This window comes from Pelodiscus sinensis, chromosome 11, assembly GCF_049634645.1.
Source record: "Pelodiscus sinensis isolate JC-2024 chromosome 11, ASM4963464v1, whole genome shotgun sequence".
In the NCBI taxonomy this organism is placed as follows: Eukaryota; Metazoa; Chordata; order Testudines; family Trionychidae; genus Pelodiscus; species Pelodiscus sinensis.
In genome coordinates, this window is record NC_134721.1 from 8,947,909 (window position 1) to 8,962,911 (window position 15,003).

At 44.2% G+C, this 15,003-nt stretch overlaps 1 protein-coding gene across 8 annotated transcripts in view; it reads left to right on the plus strand.

Moving 5' to 3' along the window:
• MITF (melanocyte inducing transcription factor) overlaps nucleotides 1-15,003 on the plus strand; it is a 189,699-nt gene that overhangs the window by 120,059 nt on the left and 54,637 nt on the right. Inside the window, exons 1-2 of one of the 8 annotated variants that reach the window (XM_075938582.1) lie at nucleotides 203-1,225; nucleotides 13,430-13,538. The exons of the other annotated variants lie outside the window; for them this stretch is intronic. Of the exons in view, the coding sequence (XP_075794697.1) occupies nucleotides 13,494-13,538 (45 nt within the window). The 5' untranslated portion in view covers nucleotides 203-1,225; nucleotides 13,430-13,493. Of the gene's footprint in view, nucleotides 1-202; nucleotides 1,226-13,429; nucleotides 13,539-15,003 lie in introns of those variants that run through there. 8 annotated transcript variants of the gene reach the window in all.

Consider the following 15,003-nt stretch of genomic DNA (forward strand, 5'->3'; position numbering starts at 1 on the left):
TAATGTAAATATAAATTTAGGTACTTTTAAATTTTGTATATGATACATAACTTGCTTTGTTGAAATAAAAACAAGTATAGACCATGGTTAATCCAATAGAACAGGCTTCTGTGAAAATTTCAGATATTTTGTAAGTTTGAGATTTTGCATAAAGATATAATTATTCATGCAATTGCAACAAATTGACATATTTATTGATATAAAATTAATGTACATTTTGTGAATTTATTTGGGAATAAATAAATAACAAAATATTAACAAAATATCTTCTTCCTCTCCCTCAGAGCCAGCCCCTCCCCCCCAACCTAATGCCTCCCTCCTCGCCCAGTGCCAGGCTCTCTCAGTGCCCTCCCCCCACAACCTAATACCTGGATCCCAGAGTCGACTTTGCCACCTGAGGCGCTGGGGTGGCGTGAGAACAGTGGCCAACTGTGAGCACCTGCTGGAGCGCCCAGCGCAGAGCACTCGGCCGGCCGTGAGTGCGTGCGCAGAGCAGCCAGGCCGGCTGTGAGCAGGCACTCGGCCACGTGCTCCAAGCGGCCAGTGGGATGCACTTCATTATTTAGTAAAAATGTTCTGGCAGGCTGCAAAAATGTTGATCGGGCCGCAGGCGGCCCGCCAAATGCCAGTTTGACGTGCGTGGTCTAGACCCTCTCTGGAATTGATACATTCCACTTGAATGGCTCTGCACTGGCTTCTGGGCAAAATTGAAGGTGTTAATTTTGACCTAAGAACTTCCCTATTGGGTCAGACCAATGGTCCATCTACCCCCGTATACTGTCTTCTGATAGTGGCCAGTGCCAGAGCTTTGAAGGCAACAGTACAGAGCAAGTGATCCATCCCCTTTTGCCCAATCCCAGCTCCTGAGTGGCTGTCTCTTTTCCATGACATCACAGAGGCTGATTGAGTTACTCAAGCTAATGAGCCTGTGGCTTAAATGTGGAGGAGCTGGCCCTGTCCTGGTCATTCTCAGCCAGGAATCTCTGGCTTCAGACCTTGCTTTTTCTACCTTAGCTCAGAAGTGCCTGCATCTGGGGACTTTGAAGCCGCCTCCTGGTTTTTGTAGGATGTTGTTTGGCAGCCGGGTGTTATTGGGATGATATAGGATGGAAGCGATAGGATGGAAGCCAAGCAGATGGCTGCATGTATATGTGAGATGAATATGGTGTTATTACGGCCTGAGATGAGTAAGAAATGACAATGTGATGCAAGCGAATATAATCAGGTGAGGCAGATGAGGGGATACTTACTTTACTTTACTTTAATTTAGGATGCATTATCCCAGTCTTTATTAGTAATTCAGACATTGCATGTCCAGCAGAATATGGTTTAAACAAGGACACTAGATGCCAAAGTTGAGCACAAACGTCCAGTTAGATAAAATACTCCTCCTCTTATTCTTACTCTCTCTTAAACTGATTTTATCCTGATGTAACTGCAGGTAAAGCCCATTGCTTTACACCAATTGGATCCATCATAGAAGCCTTTGATTCTATGATGCCATAGCTGACACGAGCTGCTTACCCTTCCCAATGCATGATTTCTGTCCAGTTCCATCTATGGCATGGTAATAAAATTTTGGTCTTTTTACTGCATGTTCAGGGGCTTCAGGGGGTAGCTGAGTTAGTCTGTTACAGAAAAAAACAGCAAGCAAATGGTCTGGTAGCACTTTATAGATTAACAAAACATGTAGATGGTATCATAAGCTTTCGTGGGCACAAGTGGGCTGTGCCCATTTAAGCTTATGATATCATCTACATGTTTTGTTAGTCTATAAAGTGCTACCAGACCATTTGCTTGCTGTTTTTTTCTTACTGCATGTTTGTCTCAGTTTTTTTGCTCAGTGTCAGGGAATTGAGAATGAAGCTTCCCCACTGTACAGCTGCATATGTGTATGCTGGACGTAACTGGTTTCAGACTCCACATCCCAATAAACTGGGTCCCAGGCAGTTTCAAGGGTTAATGGAGTTTCTTTGCTACTTAAAATCCCTCTTGCAAGAGTCCCGGTGTTCTTGTTCTTGATTTGTGTATTGATTGGTTTGGCAATGCACAAAAGGAAATTGCTCTCTTCATGGCGTTTGTGGAACGTTCACTCCTGTCTTTGGCTTCAGGAGAGCGTGTGCTCTTCCTCATCAAAGAGAGCAGTCACACCTCCGATCACAGCCTGGACATACCTTAAACGAACCTCACTCCAAGGGCCCTCCTTTTTATGCATCCTGCTTCAGGCAGTTACTCTGAGGTAGGACACTAGGGCTGCATCTAGACTGGCATGATTTTGCACAAATACTTTTAACGGAAAAGTTTTTCTGTTAAAAGTATTTGCGCAAGAGAGCGTCTATACTGGCATGTGCCTTTGCGCAAAAGATTTGCTTTTGCGCAAAAGCATTCGTGCCAGTGTAGATGCTCTCTTGCGCAAGAACGCACCGATGGCAGGCTTTCTTGAGCAAGAAATTAATGTTGCTGTCTACACTGGCCCTCTTGCGCAAGAATACTTGCGCAAGAGGGCTTATCCCTCAGCAGGAGCGTCAGAGTGTTTGCGCAAGAACCACTGATTTTGTACATTACAAAGTCAGTATTCTTGCGCAAATACTCGCGGCCAGTGTAGACAGGCGGCAAGATTTTGCGCAAAATCATGCTAGTCTAGATGCAGCCTAGCTTTTTCTCTTTGGTTATGGTCCCTGTGGCCTGAAGGAAACTCCTTCCAGCAAGCAACTGAGTGCAAGGTGCACGTTCCACCTTTTCCCCTTTTTTAGACGGGCCCAAATCAGCACTTCTAGGTGGCAAACACATCCCAATTGTGCTCTTCAGAGCCTAGAGCTAAAGTATGTGGGTTGGTGTCTAGGGATGTAAAAACCACCCAGAATAGTTAGATCATTTAACCAATTGTTTAACTGATTCACCAGCAGCTCCCTGTGGGCAGCAGAGGCTGTTCAGGCTCCAGCTTGCAGTGAGTGGCTCCAGGTAACCAGTTAGCCTTTGCCATCCTGTTGACATCCTCTTGCCAGCCCTTTTCACTGTTGGTCACTGCGGATGCTTCAGTAGGTTACTCTGTTGCCTATCCTAGCCGAACACATTCTGTGTCCTAGTATGAACAGTTGCACTGCAAACTTCAAATAGGTATGAATGCTCACTGAATGCCCAGCTGCTTGGTTATGCTCCTTCCTGACACTGCCTGCAGTAAATTATTATGTAGCGTCTAGACTTACTTTCTCTTCTAGTTACTTGGAACGTAATTATTTATGTGCACTGGGATTCAATAATTATTTCCCAAATAGCTGTCCTTCCTTCTCATCTCTCATCTCCCCTTAGTTTCTATACCTGCATGCATTTGTGTTGCATTTAAAAATTAATCAGTTCTTTGGCTAAGACACCATGTCTGTCTGTCTTTTGCCATTTATACACAGTCAGCACGTCTATTGGGTGGTATGAATTAACTGTTGCAAGCAGCTGTCTGGAAATTGTCTATGTCTCTCAGGCTATATCTACGCTACCAGGTGATTTCAAACTAAGTTATTTTGAAATAATAACTCCCGAATAAGCTTATTCCTCTTCACGAGTAAGAGTTATTTTGAAATAACAAGCCCATTGTTTTGAAATACTTTGTAGTGTGGACACTCACCTTGTTATTTCGAAACAACTCCCGAGTGTAGACATGCCCTTACTTTTCCCACAGTAATATGCTCTGCTTCCGAGAAATTCTGTGTGTGCACTTGATATAGTATCTCTACTTAGAGTAGACCATTGTCTGTTCAGTTAGAAACTATCAGGAGTGGGAAACCTACGGCCCAGGGGCCGAATCCAGCCTGTGGATTGGGGCTCTCTCTCCCCCCCAATCGGGGAGATGGGATGATGCTCCAGTCCTGTGGCCCTCCCTCTTGCCCAGATCTACGCAACCTCACTCCACCCTTGCACCCTATTGTCTGACCAGCTCTCCCACCCTCAGCCCGCTCTTGCACCCAACCACCCCCTCAGACCTCCCAAACCCCAACCAACTCCTGCACCTACCCTCCTGTCCAGACCCCACACCCAAGCCCACTCCCTGACAACCCCCTGCCCCTGAATCCCTCATTTTTGTACCCACTCCAGAGCCTATGGAGGCCTACTTAATCTACTAGTCTGGGTACCTGTAGGCTCTGGTGTGTAAGGGGAATGTGGGGAGTATCTTTCTGTTTTTCAGTTGGAGTTTGTTTTTGTTTCTCACTTTGTGTGGCCCCTGACAGATTTTTCTGTGGCTCAACAGCCCCCAACCCAAAAACGGTTCTCCACCCCTGCACATGATCTGTTTACTTAGGAGAGATCGATTTTTGCAACTCTGAACAGGAACAGTAACTTTTTAGCACCTACCACAGTATCCATGTGTAATCTACCTAAAAAGTTATTTCTTGTGTGTAAACATCTATCTGTAAAGACTCTGCTACAGGCTTAACTTAAATAAAAGTACCTGTCCGAGTAGCTGTGGCCTGATATACTTGAGTGCTTGTATCTTCGACCAAAAGTAATGTAATCAGTGAAGACTTAGAATTAGAACTTCAGGATAATCTTTAACTTTGCTTTGGAGACTGCTTGCACTGGGCTTCCTCGGTCAAGCAGTAGAGAGAAAGCATAGAAATTCTATGTGGGCAAGTGGACACTATTGATCAAAATACACAGTACTTGAACGCAAAAGTGAAATCCTACCCACGAGTAGCTGTTTGCTGAAACCCTGACTGTGTATAATACACTTGACCTGGATCATTTTCCCCTCTTTTGAACTGCAATTTTAAGAAAAAAACTACTGCTAACCCAAGACTGAATCTCCCCATTCCGGAGGAGCAGTCGGAGTCACTTAGGGTACGTCTAGACTACATGGCTCCGTCGACGGAGCCATGTAGATTTGTTTGTTCGGCAAAGGGAAATGAAGCTGCGATTTAAATAATCGCGGCTTCATTTAAATTTAAATGGCTGCCCCGCTTTGCCAATCAGCTGTTTGTCGGCAGATCGGGGCAGTCTGGACGCTCCTCCTGTCGACGAGCCCTTTATCGACCTCTCCAGCAAACCTCATCCTACGAGGCATAACGGGGAGGTCGATAAAGGGTTTTCAGGTCGGCGCGGGAGTGTCCAGACTAGTGCGCTGAGCCGAAAAACAGTTTATCAGCTGTTTTTCGGCTCAGTGTGGCAGCCATTTAAATTTAAATGAAGCCGCGATTATTTAAATCGCAGCTTCATTTCCCTCTGCTGATCAGCCTAATCTACATGGCTCCATTGACGGAGCCATGTAGTTTAGACACACCCTTAGAGGAAAACTCCACTTTTGGGTGGTATTGAGAAAGAAAAAAGGAGAAAATAAATCATTGGCAGTATGATTGGTGCTTCTGTAGGGGTTAATGTGTTAGGATAAATCTGGGGAGAAATGGTTTAATGGGCAAAAAGCAGATGAGGCGATTAAAGGTTGCATGATAATTCCCATCACTTGTCGCATAAGTGTGTAATCTGATGCTAAATTATAGTAAACTCATGCTGAGGATTCACTGGATCTACTCAGTACAACCTTGCAGTTCCAAATTTATATGTGATCTCAGAATAACGTCCAGCAGGGAATAGAGAGATTTCATGTTCTCACAAAGAACTGCTTAGTCATCTGGAAGCAAAAGCAGCTCATGCTGCTAAAATGCCCCTATTCCCAGATTCTTGGGTTGGGCAGCCACAACGCCTGTTGTAATCAATCCAATTCTAAGTCAGTCCAATCACCTGTTGTCATGCTGAGACATCCTCCAGGGAGAGCCCAATAATAATCTGGCTGTGTGAAAGCTTTGAGCACACTCAATGGAGTCTGAAGCATTAGACCTTGGGAAAGGGGTGGTGCAGTTTGTCTCGGTATCTATTTCATAGATGTAGAAGAGGAGATCATCCACATCAGAATTGGAAGTATCCTCTGAAACTGTGGCTCGTAGAAGCATTGCCAAGCTTCTCTGGCCCAGTGACTAAAGAAACGAACTATGACTGCAACAAGGCTTTCCTTCAGTCAGCTCTGATGCATAAACAGACCAGTGCACTTCCCTGGCTGAGCTGACGATGGATGCGGCGTGTTAATGCATGTTATAGCAGATGCACTCACTGCTTGTTTCCTTTTGGACTGAATTTGAACATGCACTTCCAGAAAAATCGGATCCCATCATAAAAGGCCAGGATGAGGTTGCAGAAGCAACAGGAATATGAACACTAAGTAGAACAAATAATACAGCATGTAGTTTAGGGATGTAAGCAACTAATCGATTAGTCGACTATCTGATAAGCAAAAGCTTATCAGATAGTCGATACACTAGTCGACTACTCACTTCCCCCCCCCCTTGCTGCGTCTATCAGAAAGAGGGAACGGGGGTAGGGGGGAAGCAGAGGGAGGTGCTGGGGAGAGCCGGCTTAAAAGCCGATTTACCGCCAGCTACAGCTCCGTGGGAGGAGGCAGAGACATGGGTACAGTGATGCAGCAGTGGCCTTCCACATCTGAAATGTACAAGAGTCCCCACTGAGAATCCCCTGCTGGCCCTGGGCTCCATGTGGCATTTCAATCTTTGAAATGCACAAGAGCTCCTTCTGGGTCTCTTGTACATTTTCAAAGGCAGAACGCCATGTGGCACTTCTGCCTTTGAAATGTAGCAACAGACTCTTGCTACATTTCAGAGTGGAAGCTCCCTTGTCAACTAATTGAATAGTTGATGGAAATTCTATCGACTAGTTGATTAATCTAATTTTAACATCCCTAATGTGGTGGTGTGAGCCACAGAATAACAAGCACGGGAGGAGGGAAGAGAATGTGAGGACAGTAAGGATGCTGGTATGTCCAAGGAATAGAATGTGCCTATTGAACAAGGAGAAGACTAGCAAGGAGGGTGTCACTGAAACACTTTTTTTCTGCTCCAGTGCAACAAAAAAGGGAGTTAAAGCTTAAGTAGTGGGGGGAAAATCCTGTGCCAACCAATGAAAAGAAACAAGGCTTGAGACTTGCATCCTGCAGGTGTCTCTTTGCAAAGGAATCCAAGTTGCAAGAAACTTTGTACACCTTAATGTCCCCTTGAATTGTATGTTCCCTGGCTGAGTCCATTGATAAACTCCAGTAAGTTGCTCGTTGCTTTAAAAGGGCCTTATTAGACGGTTGGATTAAATGTTTCTTGCTATGTACTTTTCACCTTCCCTTCTTTCTTTTTTTAATCCAAATTTTTACGGGCTGGAACCAATTCATTTGTATTTGTGCTCAATACAATGAGAGCTATTTCAACAGTGCAGTGTATCTACCAAATAATTTCTAGCCACAGCTCAGCAAAGTAGAGCATTTTGGGAACAGAGCTCAATGCCAGAGTTTCAACTGAAAAAGGAAAGATTTAATATCTAGACAAGCCTAGCAGGGACTAGTGCATTTAAATACAGTCAGCCACAATTGTGTGCGCGCGTCGTTATTTAATATTGTATTACTAGAAGATTTACCTCGCATTGCTCAGGTATTTAAATTCTTTTTGGACAAGAAAATGAAAATGTCCATGCTTCATTTGAATCGTTCTTCTGGGGTGGGTGCAGTCTGCAGGCTGCTCCAGGGAGAGAGGACTATCCCAGCCCTCTACTGCGGCAGCTTGGGGCCAGATGAGAAGTACCTGCCCATGCCACTCTCTAGAAGCAGGCACAGCTGGGAGAAGGGGGCATGTACCCTGGCTGTGGAAGGTCCAGGTTTGGCTGCCCCCATGCTCCCCAGCCAGAGTGAGGAATGCAGCAAACTGTGCACGTTCTCCTCACTCCCTGGCAAAGGGGAACTGACAAAAATGTTTCTGTATGGATGGAAGGGGGAGTGCGGAAGCTTCAGTCCCTTCTCCTTCCCTAACATGGTTGGCAGGCTCAGGGCTGGGGCAGCTCCTTTCACCTGCTGGCTGGGGATGCTCCACTCTGCCAATCCAGCACTTCCCCAGCCCTGAGCCTCCCAACCACTTGTTAGGGAAGGAGAGGGGACTGAAACTTCCCTTTTCTGTATGGTTTTATGAGAAGCAATCACATTTTCCTGCACAGCTAAACCCTTACCTTGCTTTGTTATGATAAGGAGAAGTTGTTTATTGAATGTGATGGTCCTAGCTCTTGCTGTTTGGGAGTTCTTGAACAGACAGACAAACTCAAATATATATTGGATATTAAATATATAGTTGATATAAAAATATACTAGCTAGCTGAATTTACATGCTTCTGTTTTAAGACTAAACGGAGCTGGTGGTCATTTGGCCAGTAGATTTTTCAGTGCTGTGGTACTAGACAGTGTATTCAGGGATTTGCGGTAGACCATCTCCTAGCCTTATATGGCAAACTCCTGCCTTGTTTCATGCTGGTGAAGTGAGAGAAATGGAGTACAAGAAGCTTTGCTTCCCTGTTCCTATTGCCCATGTGCTAGCCAAGGAAGTATCAGGCTAGAATCTTGCTTAAGCTCTAACTGCTTCTATGTCCTAACCAGCCTGAAGTGATGGCTGGACATGTGGGTGCACATGCAGGTTGCTTGCTCCTTCATGGAGCAGTGATCAGATGCTCAACACGGCACATTCCCCTTTCCCCAAGCCATCTTACAACTTATGCATTCTTTGCCTCTGACTGGCAACATGGTGAGGCCAATTCCCCTATCACCAGCACTGTTCCTCTTTGCTGTGGGTTAGACCCACAAGAATAAGATTTTGCCCACTGTCTGCTGCTTATGATGAATGATGGCTCTTAAATTACTATGTGGTTTTTAAACCAGCCATATTTAAATAAATCGGCTTTCAAATGTTGGTGTTTAAAATAGGCATCCAAATACTTACAAGAAAATGGGTACCTAGCTTTTAGTAGTGCTGAGCCCATACTTACAAGCTAGTTCATAAAATTTAGGTCCCAAACATTTTACTACCAGTCCTTGCCTTTTCTCGTTCTCTTTGGCAAACATGAGTACCTTGGCTCATCACAAGTGAAGATGAAATGGACATCTCTGATGTGCTCCATTATTTCCTATGCCAGGTGGTGGAACCAAACTCTGGGATTGGCGCGTGTGACTTTTGCTTACTTCAGAATACAGTCTGCAGACAAGGGCTGGTGATCAGTTAAATGTTGCTAAAGATGGAGCCAAGAACACACAAAAAATATAGACCTCAGGATATTGGTGGCTTAGTTAACTTGGCAATGGGACAGTAGCTTTCAAAAGGGCTGCCAGATTGTAAGAACTTTAACATGAGATTGCTTTTTAAAATGTGAAATTTAGGACTGACTCAAGTACTTTTAGAACCTATGCAGCCTCACAAATTTGATGTATTTGCTTCAGTTACATAGCTGGTTTGGAAGCATTAATTTCTTAAACCTGAACCTGTAGAGGGAATAAATTGAAACTGACAAGCTGAAGACATTCCTGCCATTCAAGAGCGGCTTAAGGAATTTCTTACTGGCTGAATTTCAAATATGTAGCTTTTTGCCCAGCACTGCATGGCAATTTCAACCTGCCTGACCGTGACAAGATTAGTTTTTTCCTCCCCCTTCCTAGCAGTAGTATAAAAAAAAATTAGATTAAGAAGTACCAGGCAGAGATGCAAAAGCCTAAAAGTGTTTTTTAACCCCTCCCCACAAACGCTCAACCTTACCTTGAATGATTCTGTCTGTCATTTGATTGGTGCCTTAATTAGCCCCATGTCCTTTAACCTCTTGGGAAATAAGTAAGGGATAAATTTGGGGATAAAGACAAAAACGTACAGAGATTTACCACACACCACTAGGTAATTCATCAAGGAATGTTGTTAATTAGCCCTGCCTCTTTCATTTCTGGCTCATTTAATAAAACTGGTTGATTTAAAATAATGCCTGCTGGTTCATGATCAACGAGTTTCAAAAGTCCATAACTTGGCTCTTAAACAAAAACAATATTGTGCAGTTTCTGTAAGGGGGCCTGGTATTTTGATTTGTGCTTTTTCCATTTCAGAAGAACAATTTCCAATTTTGTCCTTAGAGACTAATTATTGCATTTCTTGTTGAGGATCATCTGGGTCTTTTTTTAATTTGTCATTTCTTGTGTCTCCACAAAAGAGGGTGAGGGACAGAAAAGAGAGAAAAACCCCAATATGTTATTTGGAGAGCTACCTGTCGGGTTTTATTTATTAAGCATGGTTTGAGAGAATTTAACTGACCACTTTGGTGAAGTAATAGGCATGTGGAGGTAATGATTAGTCTCTTTAATGCATCTGAAGACGTGGGCTGTGCCCACAAAAGCTCATGATACCATCTACATGTTTTGTTAGTCTATAAAGTGCTACCAGATCATTTGCTTGCTGTTTTTTTTATTATTCAGAAATTGGGTAGCAGCTACATGTGCGACTTGTAGTTTTAATTTCATTCTGTAAATGATGTGGTATATGCTATTACTGAATCATCTGGTTCGCTCAATAGAAGTTATGCCTATGCAATCACGAAGAAATGCTCCATTTCATGTTCTGATAATGTCTTGCATACACATGGAGCTCTTCAGATGAACAACACTAAGTACTTTCTGAAGATGGGAAAACCTCTCCATCTCTCTTTCAGTTTATCCATCTCTACAACTCTCAGCTGTTAAATGGTCAATATCAGGGGCAGTGTTGAAATCAAAACACCTGGGATTTAATCCCGATTCCACTCTCCCTTTTTGCCTGTTGGAGACTGGGGAGATGTGTGTAGTGGAGCATCAGACCCCAAATAGCTGTCTGGACCCTACTGCCATAGATTCCAGTGAGTGTAATCACTGCCCCATCATGGGATTGCTAGAATTCTGTTAGAATCACTCCTTTCAGTGGTGCATAATATAGAAACATTCTCCCTTTTGTGATGACTTTCTTTGACTGGTCTTAGCCCACCTATGGCCTCCGTGGCATCACTGTGGCTCTACTAGTTGTGATATTTGCATTGTAGAGCATGACTAACTCCTTGTGTAGTAAACTCCATTAGAATTCACATGTTAAGTGGGGCTGGACAGTAGTCCTGGTTTAGATGAGTGATCTCCAAGGAATCCCATTGCAGGAACTGGCATCTGGGTCACTCATTTAGCATCTAACTCTCTGAATACGTTCCAGAATTAATTGTTGAGGAGGACACAGCAGCAGCAGCAGGTTAACGTTTGATATGAGATTTAAAAACTGAAGTTGCGTGATGAAAGTAACAACAGAATTTAGCCAGGAAGAGATTTATGTTGGGTGATTACAGTACTGTTTGTCTACATAAATGTCCCATGCTGTTTTAGTTGATATTCCGTATTTCTAGACTTGACACATAGCGTTGTACAATACAGGTTGAAGTTCTCTAGTACAGCACTTTGGTCTGGCAACATCCATGGTCTGGCATGATTTTCGTTAGTCGGATGTCCACTTATCATGGGTGTGGGCAAGTTTCCCACGGTCCCATAAAGTTTGTTTACAACCACCAGTCCTGGCTCTCAGTGTTCTGTGCTGTTATTTAGCTCTAATTTACCCTTCAGTGTCTTCTGATAGCCCAGTAAGCAGTGGAAGAATTGGTAATGCTGGTAGACAATAATGACCTCCCATGATGCAGCAAATTCTCTGGTTCGGCACTGGTCAGGTCCTGAAGGTGCCAGACTAGAGAGGTTCAACCTGTATTGCTCTCAGTGGTTACTCTCCTTCCCTGCAGACATAGATGCTTTTCAGTAATACAAATAACCACAATAATTGGGTGTGAAGCACTCTTTGTGTACAAGGTTGTGTACCATGTTGTCAGATACTTTGGACTCCTGTAGCCTGAAAGGCAAATTGATAGATTTTTATGGTCAGATGGGCTAACCTGCTCATTTAGTCTGGCTTTCTGCACAACACCGACAGTACCATTTCACCAAGTGGTTCCAACAATCACACCCATAATGTCTGCCTGAGCTGCAACGCTCCTTGTACAGAGACATTCAGTATTGACTTGAAAATGTCAAGTGATGGTGAATTCACTACTTTGTGAGGTCTTAGTCCACTAATTACTTACCCTTGCAGTTAGAAACTTGCACCTTATTTTTAGACTGTCATTACTTCAGCGTCCAGCTATTGGAACTTGTTCCATGGTTGTCTGCTAGATTTAAAGAGCCCTCAAAAGTCTTCTTCCTAGGCAGGTACAGGTTGGACCTCCATGGTTGGGCACCCTTGGGACCTGGCCGGTCTCAAACAAGGGAATTCGCCGGATCAGGGGAAGTCCCCTGTCACTGGCCTCTCTGGCACCTGCCGACTCTGCTTCTGGCCCCAGCCAGCTGTGCTGTCGGCCCTGGCTGGACCCCTCAGCCCTGGGACTCCCAGCTGCGCTGCCTAAACCCCCTGCTGCAGGGCTCCAAGCCAGGCCGTGGGGTACCCTGAGCTGCCTAACCCCTGCTACGCTCCTGGCTGCCCTGCCAAAGCTCCCCGCAATGGCCGAGTCCCCTGCCGGGGGACTCCCCCCTGCACTGCGGGACTCCCCACGCTGCCTGATCCCCCTTCTGTGCTCCTGGCAGCACCACTGGTGGCTCGTGCAGAGTTGCTCCCTGTAGTGGTGTGCTACTGGCCGGACCCTAAGTTCTCCCTACGTAGCACATCGCTACCGGGAGCAGCTCTGTACAAGCCACTGGAGTTCCCCATGCCGCCTGAGCCCCCTGCGCCGTGGGACTCCCTGCACCACCTGAGCCCCTCCCATGGGACTCCTGGCTATGCCAGGACTCTCTGCCGCAGGGCTCCTTATACTGCCAGAGCCTCCTGCCGAACTGCAGGATTCCCTGCACCGCCTGAGCCCTCTGGCACCGTGCTCCCCACATTGCCTGAGCCGCCTGCCCACCACCGGCCTCCCAGCCTCTCGACTCTCTGGTCCAGGAACATCCATGGTCCTGCCTAACTGTGGATGTTTCTGGACAGAGTCTTGGTTTAGCGAGGTACAACCTGTACTACAGATCACATCATCCTTAACCTTCTGTTGGATAAAAATGCAACAGATTGCATTTCTTAGTCTCTCTCTCACTCAGTGCAAGGCAGATTTTTTTTTTCCAGTGCCTTAATTTTATTTTGATCATTTTTTGAATCCTTTCCAGTTTCTCAGCTTCCTTTTAGAAGTGTGTACAGCAGAACTGGAGGTAGTAGTGGTCTGTCTAATGCTGTATGCGTTAATAATAGCACCTCTCTACTTCCACGTGATAATGTCCTGTTTAAATATCAAAGGATCATATTTATTCTTTATCAGTGCATCACATTGGGAGCTCATGTCCTGTTGGTTATCCACCATGACCCTTCAAATTCTTGTGGGTGCTTAATTTCAGTATAGTTGGCCACAGCGGTTTTCTACATTCGCGGTACCTACATGACCTTGCGTTTTATCTGTATTAAAATGCATGTTGTACAAATTAACCCTGATTGTCTTGTGGAGCAGACCTGTCCATTTAATTTACCATTGTACTATTGTGTCATTTCCAAATTTCTTCCAGGTTATTGATAAAGATATTGACTAGGGTTTGGACAAGAATTGATTAGTTTGAGACCCTACTAGGAATGCTTCCTTGGTTGATGATTCACTACTTGCTGTTTCTTTATAAGGTATTAGTAATGTTTTAATCTATTTAATATGTGCCACTTTCATTTTATTTGTATTATCTACATTTTAATCATTGTGAAAAATTGAGTCAAGTGTCTTACAGAAATCTAAATATACTATTGTTAATACAGCTGCCTTTGCCAGTCAAACTTGTCAAAGTGGATATCATTTTGATGATATTACAAGACCTGTTTTTGTTAAAATCAGGTTGATTTGCATTAATTATACTGATATCCCTTAATATATTACTAATTGCATCGCTTGTCAGCTTTTGACTACATTTAGCAAAGACTGATGTCAAGTTAACTTGACTGTAGTTATCCAGGTCACCTCATTTACCTTATTAAATACTGGAACATAATTATCTTTTCCCAGTCTGTGGGACTTCCAACATTGCAAAAATTCATGAAGATACGCCTTCATAACTATGAGTTGCTAAGCCAATTCTTTTTAGACTCTTGATGAAAGGTTTTTGGACTTGCAGATTTAAAATCTTCCAAATATAGCATTTAAAAACAGGTTGATGTTAATCCAACACCTTTGTTAAGCCATGTAATATATTCTTGTTACACGTAGGATGAACATATATTGATGCAAATATTGCATTGCATTTTCCTAAAATATCACCAGATGGCACTACAGTTTCCAGAAGAAAAAATCTGCTTAATAAAGCTTTTATTTGTTGGTGCAAACAGTATTGGGGACTGTTGTTTTCTCTTTAACCCACAGAAGTTAGAACAGCATGCCATTATGGTTGAATTACAATTTAGAAACTGCCATATAAACGTATCTCAACTAGGGATGTTAAAAAGCATGTTTTAGTAAACTTCTAATCACTGAAATTTTCAGTAGTTACATGTTTACATGTGTCGGGGAGCGGGGGTGGGCCGGCTCCCCGCATGCACTGGCTCAGAACAGCAATGAAGTGGGGGGAAGCTTCTGGGAGCTGGTGTTTGTGGGGAGCCGGCTTAAAAGCTGGCTCCCTGCAAGCACCAGCTCCCGCCTGCTCCCCCCAACCTCTGTGTTGCTGCCTTTGATACAGATGCTCAGGCTGCTACTTGTTGCATGCTGGATGCCATATGAAAACAGATAGTACTTGTGTATTACACTCATTACATGAAGAAAGCTGTGATAGGCAGGTAAACCGAAACATATACAAAGGTTCCAAAGATATTGTTTGGATGGTTGTGGGGAGTGTCAATGGAAGAGGGGGGGTTGTTTTTTCACCTTCCCACATTTTTGCATTGGAGGCATGAGAGAGAAATGATAATGACTTCCTGAGTCTAGAGTCCAGAGGGAACTGGTGCATGGAAGTACGGAGAAGCGGTAGCGGGTATCCTTCCTGCAGGAGCCATCTTGCAATGGCTGTGGTATTGTTGCGTGGTGCGTATAGTTCCAACTTGGACATGGTGACTGAGTGAATGACTGGTTACTACATTTGGATAATGGTGTCCAGAACTCTCTGCT